This window comes from Stegostoma tigrinum, chromosome 24 (genome assembly GCF_030684315.1).
Source record: "Stegostoma tigrinum isolate sSteTig4 chromosome 24, sSteTig4.hap1, whole genome shotgun sequence".
NCBI lineage: Eukaryota > Metazoa > Chordata > Chondrichthyes > Orectolobiformes > Stegostomatidae > Stegostoma > Stegostoma tigrinum.
In genome coordinates this window covers 42,145,017-42,171,304 of record NC_081377.1, presented here as the reverse complement: position 1 = coordinate 42,171,304, position 26,288 = coordinate 42,145,017, and the positions used below count along the sequence as shown (strand labels likewise).

The 26,288-nt window shown below is 45.8% G+C and overlaps 1 protein-coding gene across 8 annotated transcripts in view; it reads left to right on the top strand.

Annotated features, from left to right (window-relative positions):
* The window catches only part of LOC125465086 (polycomb protein SCMH1-like), a 196,811-nt gene that overhangs the window by 115,378 nt on the left and 55,145 nt on the right, over positions 1–26,288 (top strand). For all 8 annotated transcript variants that reach the window (XM_048558206.2, XM_048558203.2, XM_048558207.2 and 5 more), the window contains 2 exons: positions 2,803–2,891; positions 4,781–5,024. In XM_048558206.2, the coding sequence (XP_048414163.1) occupies positions 2,803–2,891; positions 4,781–5,024 (333 nt within the window). The remainder of the gene's footprint in view (positions 1–2,802; positions 2,892–4,780; positions 5,025–26,288) is intronic.

Sequence of the window (26,288 nt, the reverse complement as noted above, 5' to 3'; positions counted from 1 at the left end):
CCTAACCATATTTTCAAAAATAATTATTTATTCATTGGTGCGATGTGGGCGTTGCTGGCTGGCCAGCATTTATTACCCAGTCCCTAGTTGCCCATGAGTAGTTGGGGGTGAACTGCCTTCTTGAACTGCTGCAGTGCACCAACTGTGGGTTGACCCACAATGCCCCTAGGGAGAGAGTCCCAGGACCTTGACCCAGCAACAGTGAAGGAACAGTGATATATTTCCAAGTCGGGGTGGTGAGTGGCTTGGAGGGGAACTTGAAGGTGATTGTGTTCCCATATACCTGCTGTTCTTGTCCTTCTGGATGGAAGTGGTCGTGGGTTTGGAAGGTGTTGTCTGAGGATCTTTGGTGAATTTCTGCAGTGCATCTTGTAGATAGTACACACTGCTGCTACTGAGTGTCAGCGGTGGAGTGAATGCTTGTGGATGTAGTGCCAATCAAGTGGGAGCTGCTTTGTCCTGGATGGTGTCAAGCTTCTTGAGTGTTGTTGGAGCTGCACCCATCCAGGCAAGTGGGGAGTATTCCATCCCACTCCTGACATGTGCCTTGTCGATGGTGCACAGGCTTTGAGGAGTCAAGTGGTGAGTTATTTACCACAGTATTCCTAGCCTCTGACCTGCTCTTGTAGCCACTGTGTTTATGTGGTGAGTCCAGTTGATCTTCTGGTCAATGATAAGCCCCAGGATGTTGATAGTAGGGAATTCAGCGATGGTAACACCATTGAATGTCAAGGGCTAGTTGTGAGACTGCAGCAATGGGAACATATCCTGTTCAGAAATCATACCCTTAAATTTGGAATTGGGTTAAATCCCCGTCGTGTTTTTGCAATAGAAAGATACCCTCACAGCCATTAATGGTCCGAAGATCTACAAAACAGTGCAGATTTTGAACAAATGGGTTACAAGTGTTTCAATTCAAGCTATTGATGAACGTCCATTACTCAGTAAAGTAGTTATGTCATTGTCGTTAAGCCAACTTTTAATTGCACATGTTTTCTATTATTGATGTCAAATCTCACCATCTGCCTTGTCCGCAGAATATTAGCCAGGGATTCTGGATGATTGGTTATTACTAATATCATCACTGCCTCTCTCTTGATAGTGCAACCACCATTTCCCAGCAACAAGTTTAATCAGCCCTCATTGCATTCCACCTAGGGCTAACGTGTTCTTCTGTGGATAAATTCATAAGTACTTTACAATTTGTAGACATTCAAATAATTGTGGAGGATAAGTTCCTGACAGTATGTGTCCAGTAGTGCACAGCAATCGTATATCTCTGTTATTTCATACCTTGTGTATCAGTTTGCCCAGTTGGTTGGATGGCTAGTTTGTGTTGCAGAGTGATGCCCACAGTGTGGTTCAGTTTCTGTCCTGCCTTCTCAATTTCTATCCTCACCTGAGCTGCGGTGACCCTCAGGTCAAACCACCCACCCCTCTCTCTTCCACACCTTGTCTCTCTCTCTCTCTCTCTCTCTCTCTCTCTCTTCCCCTCCCACCCCCTCTCTCTCCCCCTCTCCATCTCCCTGTGTGTAATGGGAGAGCAGCCCTATCGTCCTCTGATGCTACGACCACTTTACTCAAACTGAATGGAGTTTCCCAAACGTCTTCAAATCATTTGCTTTTCTTGCTGCTTCAGAGTAATTTGGGAGACCTACATGGGCAACACAGTGAGCACTGCTGCCTCACATCGCTAGGGTCTCAAGTTTGATTCCAGCCTGGGGTGTCTGTGTGGAGTTTGTGCATTCTCCCCGTGTCTGTGTGGGTTTCCTCCGGATGCTCTGGTTTCCTCCCACAGTCCAAAGATGTGCAGGTTAGGTGGATTGGCCATGCTGAATTGCACATAGAGTCCAGAGAAGTGCAGGCAAGCTGGGTTAGCCATGGGAAATGCAAGTTTACAGGGATAGGGTGGGATGCTCTTCAGGGGGACAGTGTGGATTGAATGGCCTGTGTCCATACTGTAGGGATTTTATGATTCGATGAATTCCTGTTGGCTACAGGGGGAGTCTGGTTCTGCAGTTCAAAGCTGTGGCCTGCAGTAATATGGGGGCATCTGTTTTCAACTGCATTTGACTGCTGCAGTGTGAGACACAGCTCTCTCTCAATGCGAAGAAGCCCATGTTTCTGCTCTCATTGGCATTCAAACTGGTATGTAACTCCCTTTATCATTAACCTAGTTAAAGATGTTGTGAGGTACAACAGCTCGACAAAGATTATAACATGAACACACCAGTAAGCTAATAAAGCCCATGGCTGAGCTGCATCTTACATTTATCAACTTTCCTTGGTTTGGTGACCATTTTTAAAAATCTGTCAGTATCCGTTTATATAGTTTCTGTAGAACCCTCACCCAAACAATTACTTTTTGGGGGATTTGGGGGAAATGTGTGAGATTTCCACGGCCCTCTGTGTAAAGAAAGGTGTCCTGCCATCTCCATTGAACATCCTAGTTCTGAAGGTTAAGATAATGCTCTATTCTACTAGGCTTCCTCAAAGCTATCCACTTGCAAATCCAGTCACACTGAACATAGATCTCAGAGTGCCAGTGTCTAGATCTAAACTTCTTTGTCCCAGAGATTTGGCTGTGGCAGAAGTCAGACTTAGACTCTGCTTCTATTTCTGCAGTGTAACCTGGCACCATTTCAATGAGAGGTTAGAGTTGGGTGTGAATTGTCCTTGCTATCATATTATTTACAGACTGGGGCCTCCTGCATTCATCCTGAGTGCGAGTGTGTGAGTGGAATGCTGTACCCAGAATACTAATCTGCTCGTGTGTTTTCCTCTGTACTGGCATCTGTGTAGGCTTTCGACTGAATGCCTCTTCATGGCCCATGTTCTTGCTGAAAACTCTAAGTGGAGCAGAAATGGCACCGGTCAGAATATTTCACAAGGTAGGCATTCTCTCCTCCAGATTTTCCTTGTCTTTGCATAGAGCCTTGACAGTATTACAGAGCGTTCTGTACTTTTTAAAAGCATCTCACTGTTAAACTCCCTTTATTTCATCAATTCCTACAAAATTTCTTCATGAACTTGAATGTTCCTGGGAATGATTTGTATCCTTCAAGGACTGAATTTGTTTCTGCTGCCGGGAGATACCTGAACCACTCAATCATGATAACTCCCTCTTCCGGTTCCTCGTTCCCGAGGGGAATTGCATTGTTTCTGTTTGGTGTCTGCTCACCTGCGGTGACAGCAGAGAAACCTGGTCTTCATCTACTAACTCAAACCTGCAACCTCCTCAAGAGGAAGCTGGAACTTTTAGATTTTAACATGCTCCAGTTTTCTTTTCTCCACTGGGAAAACTGAGATATTATTAAATAATATTGGAAAATACCAGAAACACTCAGCAGATTAAGCAGCATCTATGTGGAGAGAAACGGCTTTAACACTTCAAGCCAATTCTTGTTTGGATTGGGTCAATTGTGATTGTAACACGGAGCAAGCAATTGACTTGCTCTCTGGTGAGATCAGAGCAGTATACTTCCTTTCTGCTTTTTGTTAAATGTGTTTGTTAAATTGAGGTCAGAACGTTCCTTGAACAGCTTTAAAGAGTTGTAGTTATTATAGAATATATTACTGTCTTCAAACAGACTGCAATTTTAGGAGTGAAGATGTTTTGATGCTGCAGACCAGTCTATTAAAAAACATTTTCAGAATGATTAACAATATCTCCCACTCTCTATTTTGTTACCAGTTTAAATATTGATTATTAACACCTCTAAATTCCCCAGTCCCTCTGCAAATTGGTCAAGGAATTTATCTAGTTAATATTTGAACCATATAGGACCATGTAGATAAGATGGGGCTCATGTTTGATTCACAATTGAATGATGATGGGTTTGCAATGAAGTTATTAAAATTGGCTGTCAACCATTGAATAGAAAGACGAGAATTAGCCAGTGTTTCTGACTATAAGCAAAATCTAGAAACTACAGAAGTAGTGACACCGGCCACAGATATGTGCTGAGTTTGACCAGGGTGACCTCCACCAAGTCAAATAACCTATTAACACCATCAAGGCTGGACTCCAGAGGAGTTAGTGGGTGAGGAATGAAACTGCTTCGGGGCAAGTTAGGAGAGAAACAATTTGTTTGAGGGACGAATACCCTACCGTAGTGTCCAGGGATGTGTAGGTTAGGTGGATTAGCCATGGGGATCGCAGGGGTAGGGTGGGGATGGTGGAGGGGATAAGTCTGGGCGGGATGCTGTTCAGAGAGTTGGTGTGGACTTGTTGGGCCAAATGGCCTGTTTCCACGTTGTGGGGATTCTATGATGGATTTGAAAAATTGCCTCTGAGTTTCTTCAGTAATTTTACTGGCTCCTTTTTAATTCACTTTTATCTCATTCACTCTTCGCTCTCAACCATGACTTCATAAAAGCCCAAATTCTTCAGAATGTGGAATGTTAAGGATGAACCCATCAAAGTCCTTAAGATATTCACAGGAAAAGACAGGATAGACAAAGATAAACTATTTCCACTGGATGGGGATTCTAGAACTAGAACTAGGGGCACAGTCTGAGAATTGGGGCTGGACCATTCAGGAGAGATGTTAAGAAGCATTTCTACACAGGTAGGGGTTTGACCCCCTCCCAACAGGTGAGGGCTTTAGTCCTCTGATGTGGGATATGGGTCACATTGTCAATGAGCTGCAGAATGGAATCACCTTGCAGCTATAGTGCTTTTAGAGCAGAGAATGGAATGTTCAATATCCTTGTCATAACCACACAAGGCAAGGCCTGTGGCCGTGATAGTCACTGACCAGTGCTTTGCATTAAACAGGAACCACCATCACCTTCGCAGAACTTTTACAAAGTGGGGATGAAACTAGAGGCAGTCGACCGGAAGAATCCACATTTTATTTGCCCAGCAACGATTGGAGAAGTGAGAGGCTCTGAAGTGTTGGTGACGTTCGATGGCTGGCGAGGTGCTTTTGATTACTGGTGTCGATATGACTCTCGGGACATGTTCCCTGTGGGATGGTGCTCTCTGACCGGAGATAACCTGCAACCGCCAGGAACAAAGGGTAAGATTGATGTATACACTGAAAAAAAAGCTTTGATTACTGCAAGGGTCACTTTTAACAGTTGTATTCTCTAAGTTCACTGCAAGGAATTTATAAGAATGCTACACAATTCAGAGACTGTGGGTCCTGCAGCTCTGGGACATTCTCCTTTTAAGCTTTCTGAACAAAACAGGAGCTGTCCGTTGAAGATCTTTAAAGGAAACTTCAGTTCTTATCGATTTCAGTTACTGATATATTCCTTTTTAACATTGCAAGAAATATTTACGCTGTTGCAGTAATAGTAAAGATTGTTCAACAGTCTGGATGATCGAATAAAAAAAGACAGTATTCCACACTGACAACATCTCTGCAGGAAACAGACAAGATAACATTCCAACTGTTATCTTTTGTAGATGCTGCCTGACTTACTGAGTGTTCCCAACATTTTCTCAGGGTTAGTAGGAACTGCAGATGCTGGAGAATCTGAGATATACAAGATGTAGAGCTGGATGAACACAGCAGGCCAAGCAGCATCAGAGGAGCAGGAAAGCTGACGTTTCAGGCCTACACCCTTCTTCAGAAATAGGGGAGGGGAAGGGGGTTCTGAAATAGATATGGAGAGAGGGGCAGGCGGATAGAAGGTGGATCGAAAGAGTTACAGTGGGAGAGAGATCCACTGACGTTTTTCCCGAGGGAGGAGGGTAACTTCTTCAGGGTAGATTCCTTAAATGCCTACCCTGAAGAAGTTACCCTCCTCCCTCCAGAAAAACATCAGTGGATCTCTCTCCCGCTGCAACTCTCTCAATCCATCTTCTATCCACCTGACCTTCTCTCCCTATTTATTTCAGAACCCCATTCTCCTCGCCCATTGCTGAAGAAGTGTCTAGGCCCGAAACATCAGCTTTCCTGCTCCTCTGATGCTGCTTGGCCTGCTGTGTTCATCCAGCTCCACACCTTGTTATCTCAGATTCTCAGGGTGATTGCTGCAATTTTGGCAACTGACCACTAAGTGTCACTATTTGCCTAGTTGTGTGATGACGCTACTTCAAAGTTGCCTTCCATTTTGTACTCGAGACCAATAATTGGGACTGTTGAACATGAAAACGCACAGACTGTGCGCGCTCACAGTGTCACCATCTCAGGTCGAACAGTGCTGGAGCATCAACTAAGCGCAATGTTTGAATAAATGTCTTAGAGGAGAAACCCGGGTTGCAGGGTAAAGAAGAAGCTTTATCGATCTGAGGAGGTCACTGTGCCCTCATAGCTACTCTTCATCAGATAATTGCTATGCTTATTTTTGATAGAGCAGAGAAGATGTTGATCATATTAACTTTTTAGTCAAGCGGCAACCTGTGTTGTAATGATCCTGTTGCTGTTGTAGAGAAAACAATGTTTGGAGCAGCAGTTTTAACTACAAAACCCTTGAAAGGGACTTGTATTGCATTTTATGGTGCTGGACCTAATTGTGAGTTTTAAGTGCCAGAATTTCGGGTGAAATTTTAACGATTGTTTTGAGAGATCTGCTCGCCAGACGGAAGGAATATAAAGAGTTTGCACAGGTTCCTTGTGGAGGGAGAATTTTAACCCTTCGGTTGCACAGTCCAGTTTCTCATTATGTGAAGCACTTGTGTCGTGTAATTCAGGTCCTGAGGTCCAGTTGAGCACCTGGAAAGATGTGGCATGTCACATCAAAGTGTATGTCTTATCTTCAATCCAGGATCATGGGCCAAGCATGGACTTCAGATTGTTTTTCATGCATGTGGGATGGGGAAGTCACTGCTGAGGAACAGCCGATTTCTAATTGCCCAGGAGGAGATGATGATCTGTACCTTAAACCATCCATGTGGGTTTACCCACAATGCTGTTAGGGAGGGAGTTCCAGGGCTTTGACCCAGCGACACCGAAGGAACGGTGATATATTGCCAAGTCAAGATGGTGAGTAGTTTAATGCAGAACTTGCAGGGTGTGCTGTTCCCAAGGATCTCCTATTATCCTCTCCTGTGAAAACTGGATTGACTCTTAGGGGCAGTGGGGTGGCACAGTGGCTCAGTGATTAGCACTGCTGCCTCAGCACCAGGGACCCAGGTTCAATTCCACCCTCGGGCGATTGTCTGTGCAAAGTTTGCACATTCTCCCTGTTCTCATGTGGGTTTCGTCCAGGTGCTCTGGCTTCCTCTACAGTCCAAAGATGTGCAGGTTAGGTGGATTGGCCATGCTTAATCACCTGTAGTGTTGAGAGATGTGTAGCTTAGGTGGGTGATAAGGGGATGGATCTGGGTAGGATGCTTCAAGGGTCAGTGTGGATTTGTTGGGCTGAAGGGTCTGTTTCCCCACTGTAGGGATTCTATGATTCCATGACTCACTGTCTCCTACACTGATAGCAGAGAGCCTCCTCTTAAGGTTGTGAATCTGTGTAATTCCTTACCCAGGGCTATTGAGGCTGGATTGTTAAGTATATTCAAGGCTGAGAGACAGAAAAGTGGAGTTGAAGATTCTCCGATCAACTATGATCACATTTAATGGCAGAACAGACTCAATGGGCTGAACAGCCCACTGCTGCTCCTATATTTTATGGCCTTGTATTGCATTTACCTTCATTCGCCTGATAGTAATCCAAATCTTTTGGAAAGAATGATTGACTTTGCCTCGACCACACTTTCTCATTGGGCGGGTTCCAGTTCCCACTCTCAGCCGCCCTGATGTTCCCGGCATGATGCTCGGCATGTCAATGCCGATTACTGCATTGACTTCCAGTTCCAGAAACCATTGCTGGAGCTGGATCTCAGAAATCTGCGCAGAACAAATATAGTCATGAGAGAATACTGCTCACTGCTTGTGAAAGGATTTCTCTCATTTCAACTTTTATTTCTTTTATTTACCCCTCAAATACTTTTCTTTAATTCATTCATGGGACGTGGGCAGGCGACCTCCCGGCCTGGGGCGCTGACCTCCCAACCTGGCTCGGTGATCTCCTGGCCTGGTGCACTTACCTCCTGGCTTGGCTTAGTGACCTTCCGGCCTGGCGCTCTGACCGTCCGGTCTGGCGCACTGTCCTCACGGCCTGGGGCACTGACCTCCCAGCCTCGCGCAGTGACCTCCCGACCTAGTGCAATGATCTCCCGGCCTGGCGCACCGACCTCTTGGTGTGTCGTGTTGCTGGTGCAGTGTGGAGCCAGGGTTTGGTGCGGACTGGAAGGTAGGTGTCAGCATGGTCTGTTGTACTGACCTTTTATTTCTGTAAAGCTGGGCATTTTATTTCTCTATAGTCTAAGATCTTGTAACTGAAAAAGCTGCTCCTAGGTACTTTTTGTATGTAAGTCGACAATATAATTGGCATCATATAGACATTTTACTGTACTCATTGAGTATATGTGACAATTGAGGCTATTCTGTTCTATTTATTGCCCAAACCTAGTTGCCCTTGAAAAGGTGGTGATGAGCTGTCGTCTTGAACTGCTGCCGTCCATGTGCCTCAGGCAGACCTATAATGCCCTTAGGAAGTGAATGCCAGAATTTTGACCCAGTGACAGTGAAAAAACAGCGATTATATTTCCAAATCAGGAATGAGTGCTTGGATGGGATCTTGCAGGGGGTGGTTGTTGGAAATGATCATGGACTGCACCTGTGCAGTGTGAATGGCACTTCCCACTTGTCAGCCCAAGCCTGGCTATTGTCCGGGTTTACTGCATTTGAACACCGACTGCTTCAGTAACTGAGGAGTTAGAAATGGACTGGAATTAGAATTTGCTTTATTGTCACGTGTACCCAAACACAGGAGTGGAGTGAAAAGTTTAGAATGTCGCCCCACATTGCACCATCTTACATACAAAGTGATCAGGTACAAATCGTGGTTACAAAATAAATAAACAAAGCAAGTTACATTACCCTAAAGTTAAAAAAGCAAACATTACAGTCTTTCTATAAAGTCCCTGTGGTAGGCCCGTGCAGGTGGCATTCACATGTTGTCTAATTGGGCTATCAACCCGCTGACCACCCATACCATTCCCCAGTCCCCACTTCGCTCCAGCCTCCAGCCCACACCATTCCCCAGTCCCTGCTCCGCTCTGGCCTCCAGCCTGTGCCAGAATCCAGTCTCCACTTCACTGGCTCTCCAGACTGCACCATCCCCAGTCCCCGCTCCGCTGGGGCCTCCAGCCTGCACCTTCCCCAGTCCCCGCTCCGCTGGGGCCTCCAGCCTGCACCTTCCCCAGTCCCCACTCCGCTGGGGCCTCCAGCCTGCACCCTTTCCCAGTCCCCGCTCCGCTGGGGCCTCCAGCCTGCACCTTCCCCAGTCCCCACTCCGCTGGGGCCTCCAGCCTGCACCTTCCCCAGTCCCCACTCCGCTGGGGCCTCCAGCCTGCACCTTCCCCAGTCCCCACTCCGCTGGGGCCTCCAGCCTGCACCCTTTCCCAGTCCCCATTCCAGCTCTGCAATGGTGCTGAACATTAGTGAACATCAAGCCACAAGCATCAGTGATGACCGATAATGGTGGCCAGTGACTGATGTAATAGCAGGCAGCTATCTGCACAGACGCACTTCAGAATGTAAGGCAGAAAGAGGCGATTGAATTGGCAGCAGTGAAGGGTCTCGAATCCGCCCGTTATTGAGAATGTTCTTCCTTGACATCTGAGACAGACCCATCATGATTTTCATCTCCTGTATCAAATTTCCCCTTCACCTTTCTTCTAGAAGTCAGGTAGCCACAGCATTTCCACATAGCCGCAGCCCCTCATCCCTGGAATTCATTGTGTTCATCTTTTGTGCACAATTTCCCATTCCTTCAAGTCCAACCTGACACATACAATGTCTGGAATTAGACATGCTTTCTCCAACTGAGGTCAAACCAGTGTCCGAAAGAAGTCTATCATGATTGCCTCACTTTGGTACTGTCTTCCTATATTATAGAGTTCAGTTTTCCTTATAACTGTTTTTAACCACTGTCTCAGCTTGCCTGCCTCCTTCAATCATTAGCTTAGTTGGCTGGATGGTTGGTTTAGGGGTAGAGAGATGCCAACAGCAAGGGTTCAATTTCTGCGCCAGCTGACGTTATCATGAAGGACCGTCTCCCTCAACCTCTCCCGTCCCCTAAGGCGTGCTGACCCTCAGGTTAGACCATCACTGGCCATCTCTCACTAATGAGAGAGCAACCCTTAGGTCTGATAAGATGACAGTCACTTTACCTTTTCTATATCACAGCCCCTTTAGAATGGTACTCCGTAATTCTTTTTGCTGCTCTCAAACTTCCAAAAAAAAAGTTATCACTAGATTTCTTTCAAAGTTAATTTGCTGCTTGCCTGTCCATTTTACCAGCCTGTCCCTGTCAAAACATTTGAGGTTTTTGGCAACTAGAAAACCAATGGCATGACAGGCAACAAAACTGTGATTCAGGATAGTCAGCAAAAGGATTGCTTTGAATGAATAATTTAAAAGTCCTGATCGCTCCCATAAGTGATGTAGTGCAGGAAATGCTTGTCAGCTGCTTTGAGGACAGAGTTGGTTAAAATCTGGGGGAGTTGCAGTTGTCAGAGGATTGCATAACAGGAATGGCAGCAGGCCTCGCAATCAGAATCCTTTCATGTCCCTTCCGCAGCCTTCAGTTCCTCCCATTGTATATTGACGAATGTTGCTGTCCCGGCCACAGTCATTGATTTGTGAATGATGCTTGTGACACGAACACTGTGCTTATTGTTTCAGAGCAGCAATCGCGAGAAAGAAAGTCTGCTTGTTTAGAGTGAAGGTAGGATGATAAGCCCTGGTGAGTTTTCAACCTTTTCCAGTTTGTAATGCAGGTGATGTGGATCATACGTGCCTTTTGGTCAGTGGTAGATGGCATGCAAGATGCTTGATATTCCCCATGATAGGTCACCTGTTGTGCTCGTAAGTTCAGGAAAACCTGTCCTGAACCTTTCTTCGTTTGTACCTTTCTCTGATCCAACAGACTCATGCCTAGGGATGGCAGGGCTGACATAGGATGAGAGAGTGAATCAGTTTGGACTATATTCGCTGCAGTTTAGAAGAATGAGAATGAACGTTTTGGGTCCGGTGACCCTTCTTCACTGCGTCACTGCGCTCAAAGTTGACTCTGTTTCTCTGTCTCCACAGAGACTGCCAGACCAGCTGAGTTTCTCCAGCATTCTCTGTCTTTGTTTCAGGTCTTCAGCACTCACAGTTTTTTTTGTCTAGACAGGGTAAGTGTGGGAAGGATGTTCTCGATGACTGTGGAGTTCAGAACGAGAGGTCACAGTGTAAGGATTCCAGTTAGACCATTTATGACTGAGATAAGGAGAAATTTCTTCACCCAGAGAATGGTCAGCCGATGGCTACAGAAACCAATTGAGGTCAAAATATCAAATGCTTTCAAAAAGAAAATAGATATAGTTCTTATCACTAAAAGGATAAAGGGGTATGGGGAGAAAGTAGGAACTGGGAACTGAGTTGGATGATCAGTCATGACCATATTGAAAAGCGGAACAGGCTTGAAGAGCCGAATGGCCTATTCCTGCTCCTATTTTCTATGTTTTTATGTTTAACGTGTTCCATAAAATGTGCCTCATGGTCAAAGCATTGGTCTTTTGCCTTGAAGTGCCCTTTTGTGATTCCGAGGCATATTTTTATGATGATCTTCTCATGAAGCACCTTGAAAGATTTGTCAGAGTTAAAGGTGCCATATAAATGCAGGACGTAGTCTGGGATGTGTCGACAGCAAACCCCCAATTTGGACAATGTGTAGATTTTCAAAGAAAGGGTGCAATTTGGTATGGGCAACAGATAGTGGCCTGGCAAACACTCTCGCATCACAACGTGGAATTTTATCCATATAGTCAGATCAAATGATCTCTTGGCAGTGCCAGTTCAGAGCGAGTCGGGATAATGTGGGTTGTCTCAGCAACAGTGATCCAGAGAGATGGAGTTATCAGCGAGGATTCTGCCCAGTGGGGGAGGAGGGGAAGGTGTGTGTCCAGGGAGAGGGGAGTGTTGGAAGGGGGAGGAGAGTATGTTGGGTGGGGAGAATGTGTTGAGGAAGGGGTGAGGAAGGGGAGGGGATTATGCCAGGGAGGGATTGGGAGTGTGTTGGGAGAGGGGGATGTGTCGAGGATGGGGAGGGGATTGTGCAGGAGGGGATGGATTGTATGTTGGGGAGGGGGTGGGATTGTGTTGGAAGAGGGGAATGTGTTGAGTTGGGGGGGAGTTGAGGAGAAGGAAGGGTGTGTTGGGGAGGGTGGTGGGTGAGGTGAAGAAATCGGCATGGACAGGGGAGGGGAGTGTGTTGGGGAGGTGTGTGTGTGTCTTTGAAATGGTCGTCTCAGGTTTGGCGAGTTGGGGTGATGGAGAGGGGGGAGTGGTGTTTATATGTATCTCGCGAGTGGGGCTGTGTGTGTGTGTGTGTGTGTGTGTGTGTGTGTGTGTGTGTGTGTTATGCTTACAAGCTGACATGTCACTTGTAGTCTTCCGTTATCTTGTCCCAGAGTGTATAAATACCCTATTGAGGCGTATTGTGTGAAAAGTAAATGTTTGGACCAAACCTAAACACGGTCCACACTGACCTCCAATAGATCCATGACAGCTTCTCTCAGGAAGGTCAGGGCAGGAGATACATGAGAATACCACCCCCTGCAAGTTTCTCTCCAATCTATTCATTATCTTTCATTGGAAATACATCACTGTTCCATCAGTGTCACTGGATCAGAATCCTGGAATTTCCTGCCTAGGGCATTATGGGTTTACCTATAGCACATGGACTGCAGCAGCTCAAGAAAGCAATTACCCACCAGCTTCTACTGGGGCAACTAGAGATGGTCTTGCCTAGCCAACAATGCTTACATTCCATGAGAGAATTAAAACAGTAAGGCAGAAAGTTTTGAATAATCAGCAGAAATGATGTATTAATACTCCAGCCATTTCTCCAGCTTCCATCTCCTGAAGATATTTCTTTGTCTTCATCTTATCTGTTCCAGAAGATGACGTTAAAGTGTAACTCTTCTAAATATCTCTATTGAAGCATTGCAGCTGACCACTATTCTCATTTCTACCAGCTGGTGTTCCTCTATCTATTGGCCATTAGTATTGGCCATCGAAAGCTTCACAGTGATAATTGCAGCTTTTCCTGATTTAAAGGTCAGGATTTATTGTCTATGTTTGTCACTCTGTGCACACTTCCACCACAAATTGTGCACCGATCCACATAAGGAAATATTGGGCCGGTCAGCAAAGGCATAATCAAAGATGCAGATTTGAAGGAGTGTCATTAAAGAAGGGCCAGAAGGGTTTATGGAGACATGTCTGGAGTTTAGACAGCAACAGAGTGACTGAAACGAGCTGTCCAAGTTTCAACTTTACTCCCAATCGTTATACTTACGTGTATCCTACAGAATTAGACTTGCAAATAGCCTTTCACTCAGACATGTCAAGTTATGTTGTTTCCATTAGTTGCTATTTGTTTTCCCATCTCCCCATTCTGTGTGTTGACTTTACCAGGAGCTAGGGTTCTACAGGAAAAACAGATTTTCATTTATTACAGTGCCTTTGTTAATTAATGACTCTAGATGCCCCAAAATATTTGTCAGCCGGCTCCAAGATATTGAAGTTTGGGTCAGTGTTGTGATGCAGTCACAAGTAGAGTTGATCTCCCGTGGCTATTCTTTTGAAGAGGGGGCTACTCTGCATCATTTCCCAAAGAGTGTGCTGTACGTTCATACCTGTCTACTTTACAGTTGGCCTGATGGGAATTCCATCAGGAATGTGTGTAATGACTGATCGACCAGAGACAAGAATCCAAGACCAAGATAGCGGCCCGTGGGGAAACATGGGCTAAAAAATGAAAGACAAAATAGATTTGTTGAAGTAATAGGGTGTGGAGCTGGAGGAAAGCAGCAGGCCAGGCAGCATCAGGGGACCAGGAAAGCTGACGTTTCAGGTCTGGACTCTTCTTTAGAATTCTGAAGAAGGGCCCTGACCCGAAACGTCAGCTTTCCTGCTCTTCTGATGCTGCCTGGCCTGCTCTGTTCATCCAGCTCCACATCTTGTTATCTCAGACCCCAGCATTGGCAGTTCCTACTATCTTTTTGTTGAAGTAATGGTGTTTGGTAACCTTGGTTGAGTTCTTTTGAAGTAATGGAGAGGATTGAGGTTTTTGTGAACTTTGAAAAAACTTGTGAGACAACAACTTACAGGGTTATATGGGAAGAGAAGGTTGACTATTTGGATAGCACAGCCTAAAATGGGCAGAATGCCTTCCTTTTGTGCTTTATCCTTTGATATGAACACATGAATTATGAGTAGGAATAGGCCATTTGGCCCCTCTTACAGCTTCAACATTAAAAGTGATCTCACGTGATCTGATTGTGGCTTTGATTTGGAACATAGAACGTGGAACAGTGCAGCACAGTACAAGCCCTTCAGCCCACCATGTTGTGTCAAACTTCTACCCTAATCCTAAGGTCTATCTAACCTCCACCCCTACCTTATACTATCATCCATATGCCTCTCTAATAGCTGCTTAAATGCCCCCAATGAGGCCAACTCCACTACCCTCTCCAGCAATGCATTCCATGCCCTGACCACTCTCTGAGTAAAGAACCTACCGCTGATGTCTCCCCTGTGCCTACCTCCATTCACTTTAAAACTATGCCCCCTTGTAAAAGCTACCTCCACCCTAGGAAAAAACTCTCTGGCTGCCCACTCTTTATATACCTCTGATCATTTTATACACCTCTATCAAGTCACCTCTCATTCTTCGTCGTTCTAAAGAGAAAAGCCCGAACGCTCTCAACCTTTCCTCGTAAGACCTTCCCTCCATTCCAGGCAACATCGTGGTAAATCTCCTCAGCATCTTTTCCTTGATCTAGTATTGGCCATCAAAAGCTTCACAGTGATAATTGCGGCTTTTCCTGATTTAAAGGTCAGGATTTCAATGCTTTCACATCTTTCCTGTAATGGCGTGATCAGAACTGGACACAATACTCAGATGTGGCAAACCAGCCTTTTGTACAGCTGGAGCATAACTTCACGGCTCTTGAACTCAATCCCTCTATTAATGAAAGCTAACACACTATACGCCTTCTTAACAACACAATCCACCTGGATGGCAGCTTTCAGGGAACTGTGGACATGAACCCCAAGATCCCACTGCTCCTCCAAGCTGCCCAGAATCTTTCAGTTAACCCTGTATTCTGCTTTCAAGTTTGTTCTTCCAAAATGAATCACCGCACACTTTTCAGGGTTAAACTCCATCTGCCTCTTCTCAGCCCAGCTCTACATCCCAGCAATGTCCCTTTGTAACCTAGAACATATCTCTACACTGTCCACAACGTGACCCACCTTCGTATCAACTGTGAACTTACTAATCCACCCTTCCACTCCTTTATTCAAATCATTTACAAAAATCACAAGAATCATTTTTAATAATCATCAACTCCCTTATCATGGAGTCATAGAGTCATACAGCACGGAAACAGACCCTTCTGTCCAACCAGTCCATGCTGACCATAATCCCAAATGAAACAAGTCCCCACCTGCCTGTACTTGGCCAATAACCCCCCAAGTATTTCTTATTCTCCTGGATATTATCTAACTGTCTTTTAAGCGTTGTAATTGTACCTGCATCCATCATTTCATCTGGAAGCTCATTCCACGCATGAACCACGCTCTTTTTTTTAAAAAAAATGTCCTTCGTGTCTTTTTAAATGTTTCTCCTCTCACCTTAAAAATATGCCCCCAGTCTTGAAATTCCCCCAACTTAAGGAAAAGACGTCTGCTGTTCACCTTATCTATACCATGATTTTGTAAACCTCTATAAGGTAGCTCTTCTACTTCCTATGCTCCAGTGTAAAAAGTCCCAACCTATCCTGCCTCACCTTATAACTCAAACCCTGCAGTCCTGGCAACATCCTGGTAAATTGTTTCTGAACCCGCTCCAGCTTAGTCAAAAATCCATTTAACTCCTTCTTAAAAATGTTCACCACTCTGAGGGAGAGAATCTAAAAGACTCGCAATCCTCTGAGAATGATTTCCTCCTCATCTCTGCCTTCAGTTGGACACTCCTTATTTTTAAACCGTGTCCCCTAGATCTAGTCTTTCTCTCAAAGAAACATCCTTTAGGCATCCTGTCTGCCAAGTCCCTTCAGGATGCAGTGTGTTTCAAAAAGGTTCGAGTCAATGTGCCAATTGAGCAGTTGCCACGCAAGATCAATAATATGTACAGATATGCCAGACTTCCTGACTCACTTCAGTAGCTACAGTCACATTTTGATGCAACATATGTTTTAAATAAAACAAAGGCATTAATTTGGAACGTTGACATAAATTTTCCAAATGCACAATGGCTGTAGCATCTGAATTGACTTAAGTGGTCAGACTTTTTCATTTTTAATTTAAAAGGAAGAGAGGCAAACAAATTCGGAAGAAGCCAGAGTTCTGATAAGTGCACTGCACCAATTGAACTCCAAATGAACTGAACCCAGTTCCTGTTCTACTCCCTCCTGTCATGATTTGTTGAAATATTTTATGTCAACATTTGAAGGAAGCAGTAATAACATGCATTGATATATCACCTGTCACAACCTCCGGATATTCTGAATTATTTCACATTGAATGACGCACTTTTGAGATCTAATTGCTATTGCATTAAAGGAAAACTTGTACCAGTTTGTACACAGCAAGCTCCAACAGGCTGCGATGAGCTACTGACCAGCTAATCTCTTCTGGTGATGTTAGTTGGGGATAAATGTTGTCCAGGACACTGCAGAAAATCCCCCTATCTCCTTGTAGTATTGCTGTGGGAATTTTTCCATTCAGTTTGTGGGCTGGGGTATGGTTGCAGAGCGCTTACTGTCAACACCTGTAACAGTGCAGCCCTTCCTTAAAGAAGTACAAAAGCATTCCAACTGATGAACAAGCAGCGCTGTAAAAGCTTGCGATTTCAAATACACTGCTGGACTATAACCTGGTGCCATGTGACTTCTGACCTTGTCCACCCCAGCCCGATACCAGCTCCTCCACATCGTGGCTGCCATCTCCTAAAGTAGCTGACCATTCTTTTACTCTGGCGGTAGAACGCTAAAATGCAGATCAGTTTTTTTGCAAAACTGAGACTTCTTTCAGATGGTTTTAATTCATTTGATTGATTAATTTTATTGTCACGTGTAGCGAAACACGGTGGAAAGCTTTGTTTACAAGTGGTACAGGCAGATCACAGCAAGCAAAGGATGAAAAAGATTTAGAGGCATACAGGTTACATTTTTTGAGGCTACAGTCCGTTTAACAGTCAGAAAGAAGCTGTTCCTGAACCTGCCTGTGTGTGTGTTCAGGCTTCTGTATCTTCTGCCTGACAGAAGAGGTGGCAGGAGGTCATCACTGGGGAGCGAGGGGTCTTTGATAATATTGGCCACCATTCCACGGCAGCGAGCTGTGTAAATGGAGTCCATGGATGGAAGGTTGGCTTCCATGATGGCACACCACCCTGTGTAGTTTCTTATAGTCCTGGGCAGGGCAATTACCATACCAGGCTGTTGTGCACCCGGAGAGGATGCTTTCACTGGAGCATCTGTAGAAGTTGGTGAGGGACCTTATGGACATGTCAAATTTCCTGAGCCATCTGAGGAAGAAGAGACATTGTTGTGCCTTTTTGACTGTTGCATCTACATGGGAAATCCAGGACAGGTTGTCACTTATCATCACTCCAAGGAACTTGATGCTCTTCACTGTTTGAAACTCAGTTCTGTTGCTGTAGATGGGAGCGTGTTCTCCTCCTTTCTTTCTGAAGTCAGTGATCAGTTCTTTAGTTTTGCTGATGTTGAGCAACAGATTGTTTTCTTCGCACCACATCACCACTCCCTATCACTCTTGTGGCAATGGTTTCATGAACAAAAATGAAACATCTTTTGGTAGATGTCAGTTTCAGACGCTTGTGTATCCAATGGCCGGATCATGCAGCCCACAAGCTCAGATCAGATATTCAATGGTTACAAGCCAATCATTTGTCTCAAATGGCCAGAGTGCAACCAAAGTTCCATTTACTGCAGTAGCGCCTGTGAACAGGAGTGCCAGTTTAGTGCTAGTCACCCTGCTTGGCCGCATGTCTCTGATAGGCTCACTAGCAGCTGAACTGATCATACTCTTGTACACCACTAACTACAGCCAGATGCACCTCCCACTATGTGAAGGATATTTGGCACATTGCTGTGCTCCTGCCTTCAGCTGTTCTAAACGTGTCTTTAAGACTAATTATCAATTTTTTGAAGCTCAGATTTCTAATTAAACTCTTAAAGTTTAGATGAGTAAATTTATTCTTTTGCAATCTTCAATTGAAGCGAGTTCATCAAATCTGTTTGTTTAAAGATCTGACTTGCTTGTAGAAAGTTGTTAGCGATATTTATTGTGTTTGTATTGCTCAACCTGAGGGAGTTAACTTAAGCAGTCTGTAAGATCATTGCCTGTTGATTAGCTGAATCCCATTGAAGTTTTATCCTTGATCTTCTCTTAATAGATAATTATCTCTGCAGCGCTTCAACATCTGCCACAATTGTTTTAACTATCTGTTCATTATAATGGATTGACTGATCAAATAAGCAGATTCTCGAGTCGAAGCAGAGCCTTATGCTGGGATTGGTTTTTGTTTTGTTTACTGACTTCCTGTTTCATCATTCATGAACCTTCCACAACTTGAAGTGATTTTTGTTAAAACTGGCATTTCCACAAGTCTATCTAACTGCATAACACAGTTGCCAACTAAGTGTGCTATTCTTTGTTGTCATTTAGGTAAATCAATTTAACTTCTGTTTCCCAGCTACCTGAAAGAGAGAGACAAATTACGGGATAGTTCCAATGCAGAAATTGCTGGAGAAACTCAGTGAGTCTGGCAGCATCTGTTTCGAGAAAGCAGAGTTTAACACTTCGAGTCCAGTGACCTACCTTCAGAACTGGACCCGAAACATTGACTCTGCTTTCTCTCCACAGATGCTGCCAGACCTGCTGAGTTTCTGCAGCAATTTCTGTCTTTGTATCAGATCTCCAGTGCCTCACAGTTCTTTATTTTCTAAAATAGCTTCAGCACATTATCTTCAGGGCTGACATTTCGTAGTGTCTGACCTTGTCTTGGCTTGTTCGGAGTGATGGCCATTCTGGATTCCACTTGGAGCAGTACAGCTTTGAAAGGCATCACTAATTTTGTTCATTTTGTTGGATGTGGAGAGTCAAAGGCTGGGCCAGTATTTATTGTTTGTCCCTAGTTGCCCCTGAGAAGGTGGTAGTGAGCTGCCGTCTTGAACCGCAGCAGGCCACGTGCTGTGGTTAGATCAAAATGGTTTAAGGGAGGGAATTCCAGGATTTTGACGCAGCTTCAGTGAAGGAAGAGTGATATGTTTCTGAATAGTTCTGAAGAAAATTCACTTGACTGGAAATGTTAACTCTTCTTCCTCTTCATAGATGCTGCCAGACCTGCTGAGTTTCTACAGTAATTTCTGCTTTAACTTCATTTAGCATATTCCAGGCTAAGATAGACAGGTTGTTAATCAGCAAGGGAATCAAGTTATAGGAAAAGGTGAGAAAGTGGTTTGAGGATTATCAGATCAGCCATGACCTCATTGAATGGTGAAGACGACTTGATGGATTGAATGGCCTACTTCTGCTCCTGTACCTGATTGTGCTTATAACTGTCTCTGTATTAGCATTACTCTTATCCACATTCCAACTGATATTCATTGAATCATAGAATCCCTGCAGTTAGGAAGTAGGCCATTCAGCCCATCGAGTTCACACTAAGCCTCTGAAGAGCATTTCCCATGGCTAATCCACCCAAATACACAGGCCTGAACACTATGGGCAATTTCCCATGCCCAATCCACCTGAACCTGCACATCTTGGAACTGCCGGAGAAAACCGGAGCACCCGGAGGAAACTCATGCAGACACAGGAGAATGTGCAAATTGCACACAGACAGTCGCCCAAGGGTAGCAGTGCCAACCACTGTGCCACCCATATTGCCTGGGTTATTGTGCTGAATTGGAGCAGGGCAGACATTGAATTCAGACTGAAATGGCTGAAACTTCTTCCTCTGCGACCTGGTAGAAGTGGTTAATGATGTGGAAGAGTTTGCTAGGGTGTTTCCACTTGTAGGTACCATCAAAACTAGGGTGATGAAACATAACATGGTAACTAATAAATCCTAAAGAGAAATGTCTTTATAAAGAGTGCTGTTAGAATGTGAAACTCACTTCCATGTGGAGTAATTGAAGCAATCACACGTTTCAGGGGAAGCTGTATAAAAACATGAAGAATGACGGACTGGAAAGTGATACTGATAGGACAGGACAAAGAGAGATAGACAAGAGAAGACTGACATGAAATGTAAAGCCTGGATCAGTTCAACAGAATGGGTGGCTTGTGCAGTACCTTCTGTGTAATATGGTACTTAACATCAACATGCAGCTAAGCTAAATTTCAATATATAAACACAGGCATTTACAGGCTGAGGATGGCCATGACCCATCATGTTCACATCAGTATTCAAAGATTTAACTACACTGATACCATTTTTCAGCTCTTTGCCTGTAGCCCTGGAGGCTGTGACAACACAAGTGAATATCTAAATAGCACATAAATGTTACGAGAGTTTCTGACTCAACCGCCCTTTCAGCCAGTGAGTTCCAGACACCTACTACACTCTGAGTGAAATAAATTCTCCTTAACGCTCCATTTAGCCATCTACCTCTTAGCCTTGGTTATTAACCCTTTGTACAAGTGGAAAAAGTGCATTCTTATCCACATTATCTATGTCCATCATAATATTATGGGACTCCTTTCCATTATTCAGGCTCCCTGTTGATCTTCACTGCTCCAAGGAAAACAATACCAGCCTGTTTGAAGAAGGGTCCAGACTTGAAACGTCAGTTTTCCCGCTCCTCTGATGCTGCTTGGCCTCCAGCTCCACACCTTGTTATCTCAGACTCCAGCATCAGCAGTTCCTACTATCTTCCACCCTTTCCTTAGAGATCAGGCTTTTCAGTCCAGGCAGCATCCTGGTGAATCACCTCTGGACCCTGTCAAGTGCTCTTACATCATAGAACATAGAACAGTACAGCACAGAACAGGCTCTTCAGCCCTCGATGTTGCTCCGGCCTGTGAACTAATCTAAGCCCATCCCCCTACACTATCCCATCATCGTCCATCTGCTTATCCAAGGACTGTTTAAATGCCCCTAATATGGCTGAGTTAACTACATTGGCAGGCAGGGCGTTCCACACACTTACCACTCTCTGAGTAAAGAACCTGCCTCTGACATCTGTCTTAAATCTGTCACCCCTCAATTTGTAGCTGTGCCCCCTCATACAAGTTGACGTCATCATCCTCAGAAAAAGACTCTCACTGTCCACCCTACCTAGCCCTCTGATCATCTTATATGTCTCTATTAAATCCCCTCTTAGCCTTCTTCTCTCCGATGAGAACAGACCCAAGTCTCTCAGCCTTTCTTCATAAGGCCTGCGCTCCAGACCAGGCAACACCCTGGTAAATCTCCGCTGCACCTTTTCCAATGCTTCCACATCCTTTCTGTAATGGGCGACCAGAACTGCACGCAATATTCCAAGTGAGGCCGCACTAGCGTTTTGTACAGTTGCAACATGACATCACGGCTCCGGAACTCAATTCCTCTACCAATAAAACCTAACACACCGTAAGCCTTCTTAATAGCACTATCAACCTGGGTGGCAACTTTCAGGGATCTATGTACATGGACACCAAGATCCCTCTGCACATCCACACTACCAAGAATCTTTCCATTAACCCAGTATTCTGCCTTCCTATTATTCTTCCCAAAGTGAAGCACCTCACATTTATCCGTATTAAACTCCATTTGCCACCTTTCAGCCCAATTCTGCAGTTTATCCAAGTCTCCCTGCAGCCTGCAACATTCTTCCACACTGTCCACCACTCCACCGACTTTAGTGTCATCTGCAAACTTACTAACCCGTCCACCTATGCCTGCGTCCAAGTCATTTATAAAAATGACAAACAGCAGTGGTCCCAAAACAGATCCTTGAGGCACACCACTAGTAACCGGACTCCAGGCTGAATATTTTCCATCAACCACCACTTGTTGCCTTCTTACAGAAAGCCAGTTTCTAATCCAAACGGCTAAATCTCCCTCAATCCCATGCCTCCGTATTTTCTCCAATCGTCTACCATGTGGAACCTTATCAAAGGCTTTACTGAAGTAAATCATCCTCCAATAGTGTGGCGACTATTGTACTCATTGCTCTAGTTGTGGCCTAACCAGCATTTTATAATTTTTTTCTTCCTATTCAATCATGGGATGTGCATGTCACTGGCTAGTTCAGCACTTATTGGCCATCCATAATTGTCCTAAAGTGTCAACCACATTACAGTGGGTCTGGAGTCACAGTAAAAACAGAAAGAACTGAGGATGCTGTAAACCTGGAATAAAAACAGAAGTTGCTGGAAAAGCTCAGCAGGTCTGGCAGCATGTCTGAAGAAAAAAAACGTTTCGGGTCCGGTCATCCTTCCTCAGAACCAGACCTCAAATGCTAGCTCTGATGTTTTTCTTCACAATTGCTGCCAGACCTGCTGAGCTTTTCCAGCAATTTCTGTTCATGTTCCATGAGTCGCATGTAGGCCAGACAAGGTAAGGATGGCAGTTTCCTTCCCTAAAGGACATCAGTGAACCAGCTGGGTTTTCCTCAACAATTGGCAGTTGAGTCACACTCATCATTAGACTCTGAATTCAGATTCTACCATCTGCCATGGCAGGATTCAAACCCAAGTCTCCATAATTTTAAGATCATAAAATGTGAGGCTGGATGAATACAGCAGGCCAAGCAGCATCTCAGGAGCACAAAAGCTGACGTTTCGGGCCTAGACCCTTCATCAGAGAGGGGGATGGGGAGAGGGAACTGGAATAAATAGGGAGAGAGGGGGAGGCGGACCGAAGATGGAGAGTAAAGAAGATAGGTGGAGAGAGTGTAGGTGGGGAGGTAGGGAGGGGATAGGTCAGTCCAGGGAAGACGGACAGGTCAAAGAGGTGGGATGAGGTTAGTAGGTAGCTGGGGGTGCGGCTTGGGGTGGGAGGAAGGGATGGGTGAGAGGAAGAACCGGTTAGGGAGGCAGAGACAGGTTGGACTGGTTTTGGGATGCAGTGGGTGGGGGGGAAGAGCTGGGCTGGTTGTGTGGTGCAGTGGGGTGAGGGGACGAACTGGGCAGGTTTAGGGATGCAGTAGGGGAAGGGGAGATTTTGAAACTGGTGAAGTCCACATTGATACCATATGGCTGCAGGGTTCCCAGGCGGAATATGAGTTGCTGTTCCTGCAACCTTCGGGTGGCATCATTGTGGCAGTGCAGGAGGCCCATGATGGACATGCGCCTACATCGCCGAGGCCAGACGCCAACTCTCCGACACCACCTCCTACTGCCTCCTCGATCATGACCCCACACCCAAGCACCAAACCATCATCTCCAACACCATTCACGACCTCATCACCTCAGGGGACCTCCCACCCACAGCCTCCAACCTCATTGTTCCCCAACCCCGCACGGCCCGCTTCTATCTCCTTCCCAAAATCCACAAACCTGCCTGCCCTGGTCGACCCATCGTCTCAGCCTGCTCCTGCCCCACCGAACTCATCTCCACCTATCTGGACTCCATTTTCTCCCCTTTGGTCCAGGAACTCCCCACCTACGTCCGTGACACCACCCACGCCCTCCACCTCCTCCAGGACTTCCAATTCCCTGGCCCCCAACACCTCATATTCACCATGGACGTCCAGTCCCTGTACACCTGCATTCCGCATGGAGATGGCCTCAAGGCCCTCCGCTTCTTCCTGTCCCGCAGGCCCGACCAGGCCCCCTCCACCAACACTCTCATCCGCCTAGCTGAACTCGTCCTCACACTCAACAACTTCTCTTTTGACTCCTCCCACTTCCTACAGACTAAGGGGGTGGCCATGGGCACCCGCATGGGCCCCAGCTATGCCTGCCTCTTTGTAGGTTACGTGGAACAGTCCCTCTTCCGCACCTACACAGGCCAAAAAACCCCACCTCTTCCTCCGGTACATTGATGACTGTATCGGCGCCGCCTCTTGCCCCCCAGAGGAGCTCGAACAGTTCATCCACTTCACCAACATCTTCCACCCCAATCTTCAGTTCACCTGGGCCATCTCCAGCACATCCCTCACCTTCCTGGACCTCTCAGTCTCCATCTCAGGCAACCAGCTTGTAACTGATGTCCATTTCAAGCCCACCGACTCCCACAGCTACCTAGAATACACCTCCTCCCACCCACCCTCCTGCAAAAATTCCATCCCCTATTCCCAATTCCTCCGCCTCCGCCGCATCTGCTCCCACGATAAGACATTCCACTCCCGCACATCCCAGATGTCCAAGTTCTTTAAGGACCGCAACTTTCCCCCCACAGTGATCGAGAACGCCCTTGACCGCGTCTCCCGCATTTACCGCGACACATCCCTCACAACCCACCCCCGCCACAACCGCGCCAAGAGGATCCCCCTTGTTCTCACACACCACCCTACCAACCTCCGGATACAACGCATTATCCTCCGACACTTCCGCCATTTACAATCCGACCCCACCACCCAAGACATTTTTCCATCCCCTCCCCTGTCTGCTTTCCGGAGAGACCACTCTCTCCGTGACTCCCTTGTTCGCTCCACACTGCCCTCCAACCCCACCACACCCGGCACCTTCCCCTGCAACCGCAGGAAATGCTACACTTGTCCCCACACCTCCTCCCTCACCCCCATCCCAGGCCCCAAGATGACATTCCACATTAAGCAGAGGTTCACATGCACATCTGCCAATGTGGTATACTGCATCCACTGTACCCGGTGCGGCTTCCTCGACATTGGAGAAACCAAGCGGAGGCTTGGAGACCGCTTTGCAGAACACCTCCGCTCAGTTCGCAACAAACAACTGCACCTCCCAGTCGCAAACCATTTCCACTCCCCCTCCCATTCTCTTGATGACATGTCCATCATGGGCCTCCTGCACTGCCACAATGATGCCACCCGAAGGTTGCAGGAACAGCAACTCATATTCCGCCTGGGAACCCTGCAGCCATATGGTATCAATGTGGACTTCACCAGTTTCAAAATCTCCCCTTCCCCTACTGCATCCCTAAACCAGCCCAGTTCGTCCCCTCCCCCCACTGCACCACACAACCAGCCCAGCTCTTCCCCCCCACCCACTGCATCCCAAAACCAGTCCAACCTGTCTCTGCCTCCCTAACCGGTTCTTCCTCTCACCCATCCCTTCCTCCCACCCCAAGCCGCACCCCCAGCTACCTACTAACCTCATCCCACCTCCTTGACCTGTCCGTCTTCCCTGGACTGACCTATCCCCTCCCTACCTCCCCACCTACACTCTCTCCACCTATCTTCTTTACTCTCCATCTTCGGTCCGCCTCCCCCTCTCTCCCTATTTATTCCAGTTCCCTCTCCCCATCCCCCTCTCTGATGAAGGGTCTAGGCCCGAAACGTCAGCTTTTGTGCTCCTGAGATGCTGCTTGGCCTGCTGTATTCATCCAGCCTCACATTTTATTATCTTGGAATTCTCCAGCATCTGCAGTTCCCATTATCTCCATAATTTTACTTCGGTTCCTGAATTAACAGTCCAGCAATAATGCCACTGAGCCATCGCCTCCCCTTTCAGCATAGCTTCCCTGCTCTTCGAGGGAATAAAAGGATCTCTGACTTCTTTGAGGCATAGTCAAATTAATTGCTACGTAAGTGAAGCACACAACATAGTATAATAAATAACGTGTGCTGCCAGTCTACAGTTATCTTTAATCTAGTGTTTTAAACCTTCTTCTTGTTTTTGTTTAAAACTAACATGTATTGCTGTAATTACTAATTGTTACATCGAAACATTTGTTCACTCATGTCGTTTATTTTTGAGATAAAATAACCTTTAAAATTATTTTAAGATTTAAGTTATTTGTAATATTATCATATAGCTTTCTAGTTTAGTAAATTGGGATTGAAAACTATTGAAAATGGGTGAAAGCTATAAGAAAACACAATCCTTACCCTAAGATAAAACGGAGAACTGCAGATGCTGGTGATCTGAAACAAAAGCAGACATTTGTGAAAAAACAGAGCAGGTCTGCATGGCATGGTGGCTCAGTGGCTACCACTGCTGCTTCAGTGTTAGGGATCTGGGTTCAATTCCAGCCTCGGGCAACTGTCTGTGTGGAGTTTGCACATTCTCCCCTTGTCTGCGTGGGTTTACACCTGGTGCTGTGGTTTCCTCCTGCAGTGCAAA